This window comes from Manis pentadactyla, chromosome 2 (genome assembly GCF_030020395.1).
Source record: "Manis pentadactyla isolate mManPen7 chromosome 2, mManPen7.hap1, whole genome shotgun sequence".
NCBI lineage: Eukaryota > Metazoa > Chordata > Mammalia > Pholidota > Manidae > Manis > Manis pentadactyla.
In genome coordinates this window covers 217,568,089-217,583,161 of record NC_080020.1, presented here as the reverse complement: position 1 = coordinate 217,583,161, position 15,073 = coordinate 217,568,089, and the positions used below count along the sequence as shown (strand labels likewise).

The 15,073-nt window shown below is 46.2% G+C and overlaps 1 protein-coding gene across 11 annotated transcripts in view; it reads right to left on the bottom strand.

The window, feature by feature from the left end:
- Positions 1-995: 995 nt before the first annotated feature.
- Positions 996-15,073, bottom strand: part of ITSN2 (intersectin 2) — a 129,716-nt gene continuing 115,638 nt past the window's right edge. For 9 of the 11 annotated variants that reach the window (XM_057497403.1, XM_057497404.1, XM_057497405.1 and 6 more), the window contains 9 exons: positions 13,420-13,603; positions 9,692-9,790; positions 7,873-8,040; positions 7,246-7,461; positions 6,588-6,709; positions 5,741-5,823; positions 2,993-3,076; positions 2,366-2,544; positions 996-1,896 (listed from right to left, as the gene is read on the bottom strand). In XM_057497403.1, the coding sequence (XP_057353386.1) occupies positions 1,564-1,896; positions 2,366-2,544; positions 2,993-3,076; positions 5,741-5,823; positions 6,588-6,709; positions 7,246-7,461; positions 7,873-8,040; positions 9,692-9,790; positions 13,420-13,603 (1,468 nt within the window). In that variant the 3' untranslated portion in view covers positions 996-1,563. The remainder of the gene's footprint in view (positions 1,897-2,365; positions 2,545-2,992; positions 3,077-5,740; positions 5,824-6,587; positions 6,710-7,245; positions 7,462-7,872; positions 8,041-9,691; positions 9,791-13,419; positions 13,604-15,073) is intronic. The other 2 variants (XM_036881922.2, XM_036881927.2) reach the window with 1 other exon arrangement.

Sequence of the window (15,073 nt, the reverse complement as noted above, 5' to 3'; positions counted from 1 at the left end):
CCACGCTTGCCTGACCCGTCAGTGACGGCCCACGCTTAGGCAGCCAGTCTGAGGCAGTCTCGCTGGCTATCAGCCCACACCTGCTTCCATCACCAACATGGAACTCGCTTCCCAAAACCCTAGAGAGGACCAGCAGTTTGCTCAGTGGGCCAAACTTCCCCTTAATTAAGCAATATATTCAGTTGTTTTGGTTTCAGATAATTGAGTGGTACCTCTTCCTTTGACACTGGGGCATTATTTCTTTTACATCTATGTTTTAATGAATTAGTGCTCATGATTAATATCAGGAATGGATTTTTTTAACTTGAATATTCTGAGTTATGTTTTCCAGCCCTTCTTTGCCCAGTGACTATGTTTACATAGAAATAGGGGTTATGGGGGAGGGACATCTGACTGCTCTTCTAGCTCCTGGAGAAGACCTGCTCCCTGAGAAACCAGGCCTCCTGCAGCCTACGGGGCTCCAGCTAAGATCTTTTCCCAGCTGTACTCATTAACCCAGAGATTTAGTGCACACATCTATGTTTAACAATGTTCAAAACCAATTTCACATTTCAAAATCCAGAGGCTAAACAAGCGCTCTGACAGGTGTCGATGTGGCTGTGACAGGACCAGGGCCGGTGGGAGACAGGTGCTTCTGGAGCTGGAGGGGAAGCTGCCAGTGTTTAATACTTGTGCATTTTCTTTACTCCTAACAGGTTACCTGAGGTTTCTACTCAAGTAGGCAAGCAGGACTCAAGTGGGTACAGTCTAGGTCCCCCAGAGATCGTCCTGGCTGGCCATCAAAGAAACCGACCTGGGATCAGTAGGTAAATTTACCAGAGTCACAGAGTAAGGCAGGGGCAGAGTCGAGACGAGGCTCCGGGGTGCTCCTCCTCCCCTCTCTGTCCTTGGTTTTTCCCACTGTCACAGAACAGAAATTTGGTTCCGTTATGAGCCATTTCTGATGACCTTTTAAGAGCCTTTCACATAGAAAATAAGTCAAGCTTTGAAAGACGTTACATTCATAAACATATTTTTATTCTATGAACATATTGGCAGTGGTAAAGCTTAAAGATGCATGGCCTATGAAATATGCAAAAACAAGGGATTTTCATAAATAATTTATACTTCAGAAAATTAAAGTTGAAAAATATTTTCCACATCATTAGAGTTCACAGTATTAAAGTAAATCAAGCTTTCCCCCTTAGATTTCAAACTATATTGTCTCAGCAGAGAATGATAAAATCTAATCAAGGAATAAAATGGTCAAGTCTGTTTTTTATTCAGTGCACAGGTAGACACTATTTCGGCATCAGGCTGTTCCCACGTGGAGGCTGCTGCACCTCTTCCCACGCCTTCAGCTCCTGAGTGGCTGTGACCCAGCAGAGGCCACACAGTGTGGAGTGGTGACAGCATCACCGAAACCACCTGCACTGGACACGTTCAACCAAGTGGCAATGTCTGGGGGTCTGATGCCTCATTTCCACGTAATACTTATTATAGCCCTGAAAATGGAAACCTTGGCATCTGAACACAGCTGAACATGTTAATACTAATACAAGGCACTGGGCGATGGGGTTTGGTTTATTTATAGGAAAGATCATGTTTGCATAGATTGCTAGTGACTTGGTGAGCAATAAAATAGAGGGCCCCAGCGCACGGCCTTGTGATGGATGAAGCTGCGCGCCACTCCTTCAGCCCAGGGCAGCACCGTCCACCTCCTCTGGCCTCAGACTTTTTGGGCAGATCCCTGAGGCCCCTACAGGAGAGTTTTTTGCTCAAAAAGCTGTAGGTCAAAGCGGACCCAGACCTCCCCAGTGGGGACCTCGTGCAGCAGGAGTCGGCGGGTGGTGGGGCCTTTGCTTTCTTGCTCTGTGCGTATTTTTGCCACTGGAATTTCAGTACGACCCAGGAAATCTGGTGAATAGACATGTGAGAGTCAAAAGTCTTTCTTCTTTATAGAATTGTTATAAAACTACCACAGGAGGGTGTCTGAAGCAGGATTCATAAAGCTTTCCTATGCAAAACAGTTAGCTTCTTTTGGTTAGCAGCTGTGTGATGCTGTGAGTGGATGCGTGCAGGACAAGCAGTTGTGTGAGGGAACTGGTCCGGGAGTGCCTCCCTAGTGCAGCAGGTGCCCTGAGCTCATGTTTCTCTTAGGCGTGCAGGGAATGACTGGGGTCACAGACCGAGAGCCACCTGAGGCTGCCCCTTCCCACTGAGAAGCCACCCTGCCTGCTGCCACTCTGAGCTGCTGATGACCATGGGCCTCTGTCATTTCCCTGAGGTGTCAGGGAGTAAAAATAAGGCCAAGCAAGCACCCTGGATCTAGACCTGAGACTCTACAAGTGCTAGAAAACCTTCAGATCCCCTAGCCGAGTCATACTTTACCATCTGGTGAAAACTGGTCTCTGTCAAACATGGTGAGACACAGAACGTCTTGGTGAAGATCCTTAATAAAGAACTGGCAGTTAAAATTCCACTTGGGATTTAGTGTGTCCTGGAGGGTTCTGGTGGTGTAGCTCTGGGAGCCCATGCTGATTTCACAGTATGGATTGCTCTTTCCTGAACAAAAACAAACCGAAGACATAACAGCGCGTGTAGGTGAAATGAGTGCCTACAGAGCCTTCCTTGAGCAGAAGCAGGATCCAAATGGAGGCTTCTCTGTAGGTCAAGGCAGCAGGGCCACTGCCTGAGGGCCCACGTCTGCCGAGTGGTCTCCGTGTTCCCAGCGCTCACGGCATCATAAATCTGGGAGTGACCCTGCTGCCAGCAACGCCCCACCTGCCCCTCCACAAGCACAAGCTTGTGTTGTGCTTTCTCCGCTCAGAAGCACTGAGGAAGGAGGCACCCGTACTTACTGGGAAAATGGAGTGATGATAATATTGGTCCAATAACCATTTTATTGGTTCTGGAAACACTAATTTTTTTAATGCTCTCATTATTCAATGTTCAGAAGAGTCATCAGTAAAGAGTGGGACAGTTACCACATCTGTTGAACAAAAGCACTCACCATTCGGTTTACAGGCTTTTAATTCTGTAGCTTCAATGACATGCACCATCAGACGCCCGATGCCCGAAGTCTTTTGAGAGCGAGCTACAAAAAAGGAAGATGAGTCCCATGAATTTCTTCCCTGAGAATGCAGACAGCACATGATGACACGAAGCTGTAGATACTCACTGTCTTCCTAACTGACCCTAACATGCCCAGCCTCACCTGCCACTGTGTTGGGCCCAGCAGGCCAGCATCTGCTGCTCTGTGCTTGCCCAGGCTGTGCCTCCTACCAGCATGCCCTGCCTGCACGCTCTGCCCTCTGTCAGTGCCCTCATCCTTCCAGATGCAGGTCCAACCTCTCACTTCACCTCCCAGTCTCCTCGCCTCTGTGCATCCCTTATCCTTGGCTTAGGAGCATTCCACAGCCTGCTGGGTCAGAAATTCTGAGGCCTGACCATCTCTTCTGTCAGAAGAAGCCACTGCAGAGCACGGATTGTTTATTCATCCTTGTATTAACCCCTCAATTGCCTAGTAAATAGTAATACTAATAAAGTAATAATACATTATATTCATTCAGCACTTACAAGCAGTTAACATTTATTGGATACTTGCTTTGTGTTAGGCAAGTGCTAGACCTTTACAAAATGTTTATTATCTGAATTGCACAACTACCCTCTAAGGTGGCTCTTTATATAACTGCCATCTCCATATATGAGAAAACTGAGGCTTAGGACCAGAACATGCTCAAGTCACAGAGCTCCTAGATGGCAAGAAATTAACATTCACTACTCACCATAATTCAATTATATGTAAATACTTCAGCTTCTAATGCAATTTCACTTAAGACCTTATTCCAGGAGGTACTAAAAAATGCTTTCAATATAGAGAGAAATGAGACAGTAAACTAGGATTACCTTGGTAAATATGAAGTTAGGTAAGCAGGTTTTGCTCTCAAGGGTTTAAAAACTAACAAAAAGTTGCCTGCTTTTTGTACTTTGTACTGATGTTTCAGAACCCAGGGCAAGTAGACCCTGTCTGGGGGAAGCAGCCCACCAGCCGTGCCACCTGCACCCAGTTCCCCTCGAGGTGGGGCTGGACCATATTCATCTTTGTAGTTCTGGTTAAGACTAGCATGGGGCCTGACACAGAGTAAGTAATCCATAAATGTCTAAAGAATTGGACACATGGAAAATGCATAACAATATGTGCAGATATTGATGTTAAGCAAAACTAACAGGAAACTTTGATTTATATCTTTGACCAATTAGAGATCATTATATGCTTTATTAATCATTCAATCACTGATTTTTTTCAATAGCAAGCCTTTAAAGTACCAATGATTCAACTAGCAAAAGCTGATTTACACATACCTTTCAGAAGTATATAACAAAATAAGGGAAACCTGAATAAAAAAACATAAAGAGCTGCAACCACAGCAGCCAGGACCAGAAGAGGGAGGACTGGGCAGGGAAGGTGTGCTGGAGGTGTGGATGGGCAGGGTTTCAGAGGTGACCCACTCAGTTAGGCGGTGGTATTGGTGAGGTACAGGCAAACAGGAAGTGGGGGTGCAGACAGGCCCTGAGTTTACGGCAGGACACGTGTCCTTGACTTGGGAAGCACTAGGGAAGATGCTTCAGCAGGGAGGGAGAGGCTGAGAGCCGCTCTGTGAAAAGGACTCTCAGAAATGAAGGGGATGTGCACTCGTGCTATGGCCTGGGTGGAAGACTGGAGGGGACCAGGCAAACGGGAAAGAGCATGATGGACAGAATGCGTGGGACCTGGCAAGGGACGAGAGGAGAGGTGTGAGGGGGTCAGAGAGCCTGTTTCCAGTCAGGACGGTGAGGGAGGACAGTGCCACCTACAGATTCTTAGAAGGAGCCACTCCTGGAAGGAGGTCAATTCATCCCCCTGGAGATGCCAATTTGTGATGCCTCGCAGGCATCTGGGAGAATCCAGCAGGGGTGTCTGCAGAGGTGGGCTTGGGAGAGAGCAGCCCTGCCAGGACCACTTTAGCTGGGGGAGGTGGGAGAGGTGCCCGGGCGAGGGAAGCTCTGGATGACTGCCCGGAAGGAGAGCCCAGCAGGAAATGGGGAAGGAAGATGCGGGGTAGGAGGGCCCTCGGAGGCAGCATGGGGTCTGGGAGAGGAGAGGCCTCGGTTTCCCGCCCTGGGAAAGTGAGTCAAGCCCTTGGTTAGGTCAGGGTGCTCCGTGAGCAAACCATCTGCACACTGATAGGGTCAGCAAGGGCGGTGAGAGGCTGGGAAGCAAGGGGAGGGCGACCTGAGGTCCAGGACCTGGAGCGGGAGGGACAGTGGGTGAATGTGGAGGAGGGCTGGGCAGCAATGGTGGGAGAAGAGGATCAGAAGGGAAACAGGCCACCAAGGAAAGCTGGATGCAGCACAACAGACCAAGCAGAGGTGGGGCTGGGTGTGCAGAGAGAGGACCCTTCTTCCTGGAAACAGGAGTGAAGAATGAGTGTTGGGGGCAGAGGGACAGAGACTTTGCCACAGAGAGGAGGAGCTCCTGGGGCACTGGATGACCCCAGTGTGTGGTGGGGTGGGGTGCTCAGTGAGGTCCCAGGAGGTTTTAAACAGCTGGGGTCAGGGGGCAGAGTCTGGTCTTTCAAGATGTCCGTATTCCCGTCTCTGCAGGAGCAGCAGTTTGCACTGAGGGTGAGACCCTCCCCGACCCCAGGGCCTCCTAGGGGGAGGGTGAGACCCTCCCCCACCCCAGCTGGCGCCAACCCTCCAGGGCACCACCAACTACCTTGGTAAGCCTTCTCCCGCTTCCTCTTTTCCGTGTCGATGTACTGCTCAGACGCCGCCTTGATCTTCTGGACCCAGGCAGTCCTGGAGCAGAAGCAGAGTGTAGCCATTGGGCGGCTTTCCCACCCACCTCAGTTTCAAGCAGGAGCCCCCAAGCTCTGCACATGGTCTTTCCTTTGCGAGCCTCACCTTTGACAAGTTCCAATCCTAGGCTAGAATTAGTTCGACTGAAAGACTTGTCTGCTAATTGGGGGTCAAGCTGAGAACTTGTACACAGTTCTTTATCGCTTACATAACCCCAGGCTCACAAGGTGCCGGGCACAGGGAGTTGGCAGATGCAGCGCCCGCCTGCGGCTGGGACAGCACGAGTGCACCCAGAGCGCGCAGAGGGGCAGCTCCTGCTCTGCACCATGGGGTGCTGTCCGAGTCATGCCCTAGGGGATGGTGGCTGGCCTGGCGGAGGGAGGAAGGCAGGCACACAGGGGAACGGCCTTGTGGCTGGTACACGGCCGGCGGGAGGAGGGATGGGACTGCGGCTGAGAGGCACAAAGTGGCCGGAATCCAGATGAAGCGGCGAGGGCTGCTGCCTGAGGGAATTTAGGGGAAGTGAGGTGCTGGGTCTCCCATTTTGGAAGATCCCAAGGAGTGAGTGGAAGCAAGGAATCGTGTTGGAAGTGGTTAATCCAGCATGTCTAAACCAAGGCCTCCCAGGGGCACTGGGGCAAAGGGGATTGGTTGAGACACGCTGAGGACACAGAATTAGTAGGACTGGAGCCCAGACTGGACATCGGTTTGTGTGCAGACTTTCTCCTAGACTTCAAGGCAGGTCACATGTGGTCAGGACTGACCTCTCATTAATGTTGTCTGTCCGGAGGGTGTAGACCCGGTCAATGTGAGAAATGTGGAAGACAGGCTCATCGCTGGAAGGGTCTGTGGGCAATTTCACCAAGACTTCATTCAGGAAAATGGGCTGAAAAATAGGGCCAAAACACAGGCTGGAAATGGGCCAGACCCTGCCACCTGCCCATGTCCAGTGACAGTTTTGACTGTTCTGAAGAACTTTGTTGAGTAGGGAAGGTTCTAGAGCCTTCAACTAAGGAAAGAAGAATGGTCTGCATCTTGTGAGTCAGTGTCTAAGGCAGATGAGATGAGATGTTACTGCACTTGGGGACAGGAGCTGAGAGGTCTCCGCCTGCTCATGTGATAGGCACTGATCCTGGGCACTCAGTTTTACAAAGACCTGATGCTGAATGTGGACAGAGGTGGGATCACATGTCAGTTTTGCTCTGGAGGAAGTTGGAATCCACAGCTGAAATCCAGCCGGCAGCTGAGGGCAGTGAAGGCTCAGCCACACTGGGTTCTTCATCCCTGGGAGGTGACACAAAGCGTGAGCCCTCTGGAAACAGGTGAAGAGAGTCTGAGGACAGGAAGGCCTCAAGCCAGGAGCAAGTTCCTTAAGCTAGAGGAAACACCTTGCGATGCTACTGCCAGGAATACAACACTTACCGTTTTGTATATTTTGAACTGAGCATTGGACTTGGAGCTGAAAAGCTTCTCAGAGCCCGAAGAAACAGCAAACTGCTTGACCATGTAGGTAAGAAGCAGGAAGTCATTGAAGAGGAATCCATGTAGTTCCTTATTGCTTTTGGTCTTGTATAATTTCCCACTGTGCAGAAGCTTCCGAGGCCCCAGGCAGTTGGTGAGGGAGTTGAAAATAAGTTGCTTAAAGAGAAAGATATTGTCACTTTCTGAGTCCAAGCACGAACCATCCCAGCACCCCTTGAGAGGCCAGTGCCCTGGACCTGAGGGCACTGTGGTAGAACTTTCTAGTTGGGAATACAGTTGTAGTCATTCACTTTTATACAAAAGATCTTTACATTTATTTTTCTTCAGAGTTCAAACTAGCACAGTGAAAATGATTACCTATACCCACCAAATACTGGTTCCGCCAGCTGAATTCAGAGAACTCAAATCTCTCTTTATAAAAAAGGGAGATGACAGCCTAAGAAGGGGCAGGGTGGGGAGGCCGCCTGGGCAACGCGAAGGTGCAGACTGTCCACACCAGGCAAAGGTGTACTGGCTCCCCCGCCAGAGCCTGCCTCGCGGCCCCCAGCTCAGCCCTGCCAGCCTCACCTCTGCGAGACCCTCGCACTGAGCGTGTGCCTGGATCCACTCCAGTCGGTCTGAATTTTCTTTCTCTCGAACTCCTTCATTAACTTGGGAGCAAAGTTCCTCTGCCTGCTCGAGGGCCAGCTTTAGGGAGGAATGGTCTACGTGACCCTCCGGGGTGTTCTCCAGAATCTGCAAGAGTAGGCTGCGTCATGTGGGATGCCCTGATGGCTGCCTGTGTGTGCTGGGTGCTGGGTGCACGGTGGTGAGCAAGACAGCCATTGGTCCCTGCGAGGCTCACAGTGCCACAGGTGACTCAGCCACAAGGAGGTCTGTGCAGTGCATCAGACCAAGTCCCTGAGGTCTGTGCAGGCCTGGTGGCTCTCTGGGTGGGTCCTGGCAAGAGGCTGTGTATTCAAGGGCACTTCCTACTTCCCTGCAGTAATTTAAACCATGTGCCTTTTGGGTGAACCTGCCAGTGTAATTTGGCAGCAAGTCAGATAAGTGTGTTAACTTGCTGAATAGCAATGGTTCATAACATTTTTGGGGTCATTGATCCTTTTGAAAAATCTGATGAAAGCAAAGAATCCTGCTATGGGAAAAATACAATAAAACCATGTCACCAACATGTACAAAAACACATTCAGTTCATTCTGAAGTGACTTGTGTAAAAGAACAGAGGACAGAATACAACCTTGTGTGGTCCCTGTGGAGATCAGAGGGCCCATGAGCAGATGTCTCCTCTCTAGACTCTAGTTGTGCGGGTCCCTACAGTCCTTTGTTTACAATTCTGAAATGTGAAAAAGCACTAAGAGCCTGAAGTGTTTGGTTTTTTTTTTTAATATTCATTTGGTGGCAAAACCTTACCTAAGCTGGAGATATACTTATCTATTTTAACTGTAGTGTACTCACATATTTCACTATAGGATTATTAATGTGTTTGGTTATAGGTGCTGCCCAGGTGTTGCTGAGTATCATATGATATACTTCTGAATTACATTCTGAATTCTGAAACACATCTGGCCCAAAATATGCCCAATAAGGGACCGCAGCTTATTGTGTACCAGTGGGCCAGTTTGGTCTCCTACTTGTAACGTAAGGTCTACATTGAGTTAACACGGCTTACAGACCAACGGTTAAGGGATAATCAATAAAGCAACAGTCTTATATTATTTCTACTGTTTTTCTTTGTAAGATAATTAAAATTATATCAGTGATTATTTGTGAAATAATCCTTTGTAAAGTCTGCCTTCTCCTTAGAAGGCATATTGGCTCAAGAGGCTCACGCTACGTAGGTCAAAAGATGGGTGGGGCTTTGAGAGGGCCGTTTGGTCAGCAAGTTGTGGTGGGGTATGGCGAGGGGATGGGGATGAGCTCTGCTTAGCACAGGCCAAGCTGGAGACTCCTGGGACATCCAGGTAAAGGCACTCCGCTAGAGATGAATTTAGGTCTCAGCAGAGACAAGAGCCCAAGGCTGTACCAATGGAGTCTGTCTGACCTCAAGACAGGCTCCACAACTGGACAGCTAGGGGGCCTGGACCTGCCTAGACAAACACACTCAGGCCTCTAGGGGCCAGGGGAGTTTCCTGGGACTGGGGAGGACCCAAGTGACATTGGATGCCTCTTTTGTTCGCCCACGTCAAGGACTCAGGCCTTCAGATTGTGTGTGTGTTCCTGTGCATGCGCACACATATGCAAATGTGCACACATGCTGTTACGGTGCCTGTCCATCAGACTGGGGAGCCCACTGTGGGGCAGGGGTGGCTGGCATGCTTGGGGGCTCCCTGGGTATGGCCTCTGCACTGCAAAGGTCCCACTTCTCTGTCCCAGCCGGGGGACTCACACTTCTGATGAGGAGAGGGTAGCGGGTGATCCTCTGCATGGGCTTCAGCAGGAAGCTGGAAAGGGGCATCCCTTTACATCGAGGGTCAGATGCCAGTTTCTGCAAAATAAGTGAGGCTCATGGGGAAATCACAGACCCAAAGAAAATAAAGGAAACACTGGCCATACTCCTGACTTTGACTACTTTTTAGATTCCTAACTTCTTTTGAAAACTCAGGATACAAAAAAACGTATCAGATTAACAGTGGGATATCTCATCTCATGTGCCAAACCCAAGGCTTTTTGGTTCTTCTTACACACATTGGACAACCTGTGCAACTACTTCCCCCTTTGCTTCCAGAACCCTCCCTGGGTTGTCTTCCCAGCCTGTGACTCTTAGCCTTCTTCATTTCTTTCTCCTCTACCCACTGTGAACCATAGGTGCTGTCCCAGACCTCTGCAGTGAGTCCCAGAGCAGGGCAGATGCTTTCTGGAGCTCTACACTGACCACGTTCCTCTCCCTCCCTGCACATTTCAAAGGTACCTCAATACCTCAACACACCTGAAAACAAAGTCCTCATCTCCCCTTGTGGAAGTCTTCTCTTCTACCTCCTTCCCCGTCTGCCCAACTGAGTTGGTAGCACCATTCTGCACTCACCCACCTTCCCCCCATGCACCCAGGAGTCACCACCGACACCTTGTAGATGGCTCTTGATTATCCCCTGCCGCTGCCTGCCCATTGCACTTGCTTTATTAGCACCAATCGCTACCATTTTTGTAGCATTACCATTAGTGACATGCTACCAGTAATGACTGCTCTGGCCTTCGCTTGTACTGTCCCTTCTGCTTTCTTCACTTGCTGAACTCATATTCTTCCCTGAAGACTCAGGGTACACTTCCCCTTGTCCAGGCTCCCCACTTCCTTGATGTGTTCCCTCCTTTTCAGTGATCCTTCTCCAGCTCATGATAACCCAGGGCTACTGTTATCATAGTGCCACATCTGCACTGGGTATACAGGTGGTGGTGTCACATATGAGGTGACTCCAGGCCCCCCGGTCTATTTTCTCCAGGAAGCCAAGGACCATTTACTTGCTTCTGCTCCATCATTTTTAATGGCTGAAAAATACTTTTTACTATAATTTATCTAATCATTTCCCCATAATGGGATATTAAAATTGTCCTTTCCTTTTGTTTTGGATATACATTGATATATCAAGCATCCACATGCTTTTTATGTCTATATTTTCTGAGTCTTTTTAAAAGTAACATTTTTGAACACAGTTTATTGTTAGGTTTTGCCCGGGTTGGAATCCCAGCCCCATCCCTGTCCAGCTCTGTGACCAGGGCAAGTTACTTAACATTTGGTACCTTCAGTCCACTCATCTGTAACCTGGAGGTAATCAAATAATACTTTTAAAGTACCTTGCCTCAGAGACCACACATAGTAAACATCTAATAAATGCAGTTACATTTATTAGTTAATGTAATCAATACAATGCCTTTCATTATAAGACTATAAACTTTTTGTTTATTTTAACTATTATTACACTTGCGATGACATTGGCATTCTGTTTACATTGTTGTTACTATTTGGAAGAAAAATTTCAAAAATCTTTCACTATGCTTTAGAAGGTTAAATGTCCTCTTTTTAATCCTCCTATTGATGATTTAAAACATTGACATGCACTCACAATTGTACATTTATCTAACTATTCTTCTGATCAATGTTCGTTTCTACGATCCTGGTTTCCTTCTGTTTCTTCTACTTCTTTTCTAGGCAAGCCCTGCCTCCACCCTTACCACCAGTTGAAGGGTTCTGTCCTCAGCGCCTTACTTACTGTGAACCATTTTTGCATTGCTGAGATCATCATAAGGAAGATAAATGTAATTACATTTATTAGATGTTTACTATGTGTGGTCTCTGAGGCAAGGTACTTTAAAAGTATTATTTGATTACCTCCAGGTTACAGATGAATGGACTGAAGGTACCAAATGTTAAGTAACTTGCCCTGGTCACAGAGCTGGACAGGGATGGGGCTGGGATTCCAGCCCGGGCAGCCTGATTCTGAAGCCTGATTCTTAAGGCTGGCTTGTTCTAAGAATGATATCATGTTGCCCCCTGGGATGATACTTTTTAGTTATGATAGATCATTCTTTTCATGTAATGCTTAATCTTATTCACTGATATCTTAATTAAGATTTTAGCAACTATATTTGTAAAATATATTGTTTCATAATGTTTTTTTCATTTTTTATAATTAAATACAAATATGAAAACAGGCCTTGGGTCAGGACCACTTTTGCCTTATATAAGGACTGAGGCAGGCTTCCTACTTGTTTTTCTATGATCTCTAACAGTTTATATAACACAGAATAATCTGTTCCTTTATACTTGGGAAGAATTCACCTTTAAATCTGTCAAGTGAACCCAGCTCCTCTTTTTGGGTAAGTTACTCAATTTTTAATTTGGTTAACAGTATCTTCAGATTTTCTATTCTCAATTGAACTCATTTTCAACAAGTTTTGTTAATGTTTTCACATCTATTATAATACATTTTAAAGTTGTATACTTATATACCTTTTTACATTAAGAAATATCTTTATATTTGTTCTTTTTACTTGTGGTTTTTTCTTTTTCTAGTAGATTTACCAGAGTCCTATTTTATTAGTTCCTTTCAACATACCTGTTCTTGGATATATTTCTATCATTTGTGCTGTTATCTTTATTGATTCCTCCCATTTCCTTTCAGCATTTTTATCTTCTGACTAAACAGCTTATATTTTATGCTTAATTATTTTCCATTCCTTTTTGATGATGAAAATATCACAATTCTGTCTTTTCTCTCTCAAGGCACTGATATGACTATGTAATGGAAGCTAATAAGCAGTATTTCATGAACCAAAAAAAACCCAAGAAGAAATGTAAAAAAAGCAAAAGAAAAAGATTTTACTTTCACCTCCCTCATCATTTAACATGTGTAGTAACAGTTTCTACTACTGAACAGTGTCAGTGAAAACAACTTCAAAGTGTGCCACGCTAGTATAATGACCAGCCACACGAAGCTCCTTTCTGCTTCACTGTAAGGATGCTGTGGATCCAATACATTTTATATCATGTTCTCTTTCTGGTACAATTTGAGTGTTACTTCTCCTTATCAACTGTTTGTTTTTAATTTCTGACCACGGCATCATGGAGCCGCTTGTTTCCCCTCCTTTCTCTTGGTTTCCGGAAGCCCTGATGCCATCTGTGTACCCTCCCAGCAAATGTGTAGGATGACACATACGTAATATTATGTTATCCTAATTCCTGGTGCCCTTTTGTTCCTATTCTCACTTCCTTTTTGCCCCATTTTATTTATCCACTTAAACATTTCATTTTATCTTGTTGTGTTTTATACACTTCATCAACCTTATATTCTTTCTGGAATGAGATGGGTATAAAATAAATATAATTTACAAAATGAAGAAAGTGACATTCTGGATTTTTTTTGGAGTACAAACTAGATAATTTAAGTAAGTAGGCTTAAAAAATACTCCGCTTCTTAGATGAAAAAAATCATGGTTCCAAGTACCAAGAAAAATCACTTTAGCATGAAAGGCAAGACAAAGCAACAGAAAATTCTTTGCCACAAGCACGTTTCCCTGATGGGGTCCCTGCGCCACTGCTGCGTTTCCAGACTGGGCAGCTGTATGCCTCTGCCTTCAGGCTGAGAAGGGGGCCAGCCTACCTACCCCCCAGAATGGAGTTACCTTTAAAAATTCTTTGAAGTCCACATCTTCATCTGTCTTCTGCTGTAACAGGGTTGCTCCGTTAAGCTGGCAGCTGCAGAACCGGATGTAAGCCTGCATGTGGGACAGCTCGGCCGCCAGGATGTCCCCAATCATCTGCACGGGCATTTTCTCTCCCCCGGTCTTCTTCCGCACCCGCAAGGCCCTGCGACCAACACACCCTCTCACTGTCTGTTTCTAAGTGAATGTCCTTAGTGAACGAGGGGTGGGGATCACGGGAGACCAGTGGTAATGGTGACCAGGGAGTGGCCTAAAAGCCTGGCACTGTGAAGGAAAAGTCAGGAGGCGGAGGAGGCAGCTTGGGTCTAAGGCTCTGCCAGCCAAGCCAAGCGGGTGAATGTGAGCCGAGACTAAGGAAAAGACTCTGCTACACTTGGGGTTCCATGGCCTTTGGTACTGTTTTGGTTTCACCATCATCTCTTAGTGGTTCCTTTTGAAAAAATCTAACTTGTTCTTGGCTGAACTAAGAAGAAAGAAAATTTCCACATCTGTAGGGGAAGAGAGCAGAAGCACTCAGAGGCCAGGATGGAGGTGGAGGCCAGCACTGTCCCCAGCAGAGCTGCTGAGCCCCAGTGAGGGCGGAGACACAGCAAGAGCTGGGACTGGATACCTGCCCCCCCAGGAGCCTGTCCTCACAGGCAGAAGGGATGGAAAATTCCTGCAAAGCAGGGAATTTCACAATGGGACAAGGAAGACTGCCCAACTAGCCAGTTATGTCTGGGCCATGAGCTACAGTTCTCTCCTGCCTCTAACTACCTGACAGAGTCAAATATATTTTGGAATCATGTGTTAATATATTGTTTGTTTAATGGTTTAAATTTTTCTTTTTTAAATCAAAGTATTTTCCTTATTTCTTGATTTCCATAATTATGTATTTTAGTTATAGGGCACTTCATAAAATGATAATAAAATAAAAAGCCTGAGCCCACTCTTACTACTTTTATTCAGCATAGTACTGGAAGTCCTAGCCATGTTAATCAGACAAGAAAAATAAATAAAAGGCATTCAAATTAGAAAGGAAAAAGTAAAACCATCATTTGCAGATGACATGATACTATACATAGAAAACCTTAAAGACTTCACCAAAAAACTATTAGAATAAATGGATTCAGCAAAGTTACAGGATACAAAATAAATATAAAAATCTGTTGCATACCTATATACTAAAATGAACTAGCAGAGAAATCAAGGACACCATTCTACTTACAATCATACCAAAAAGACTAAAACACCTAGGAATAAACCTAACTAAGGAGGTGAAAGACCTACACTCTGAAATAAGACAGTGATGAAAGAACTTGAAGAAGACACAAAAAAATAGAAATCTATCCCATGCTTATGAATAGGAAGAATTAATATTGTCAAAATGGCCATCTTGCCCAAAGCAATTTACAGATTTAATGCAATCCCTATCAAAATACCAATGGCATTCAAACTCAATGAACTAGAGCAAATAATCCTAAAATTTGTATGGACCCACAAAAGACCATTAGCCCAAGCAATTTTAAGAAAGAACAAATCTGGGGATATCATGCTTCCTAACTTGAAGCTAACCTACAAAACTACAGTGATCAAAACAGTATGGTACTGGCAAAAGAATAGATACATAGATCAC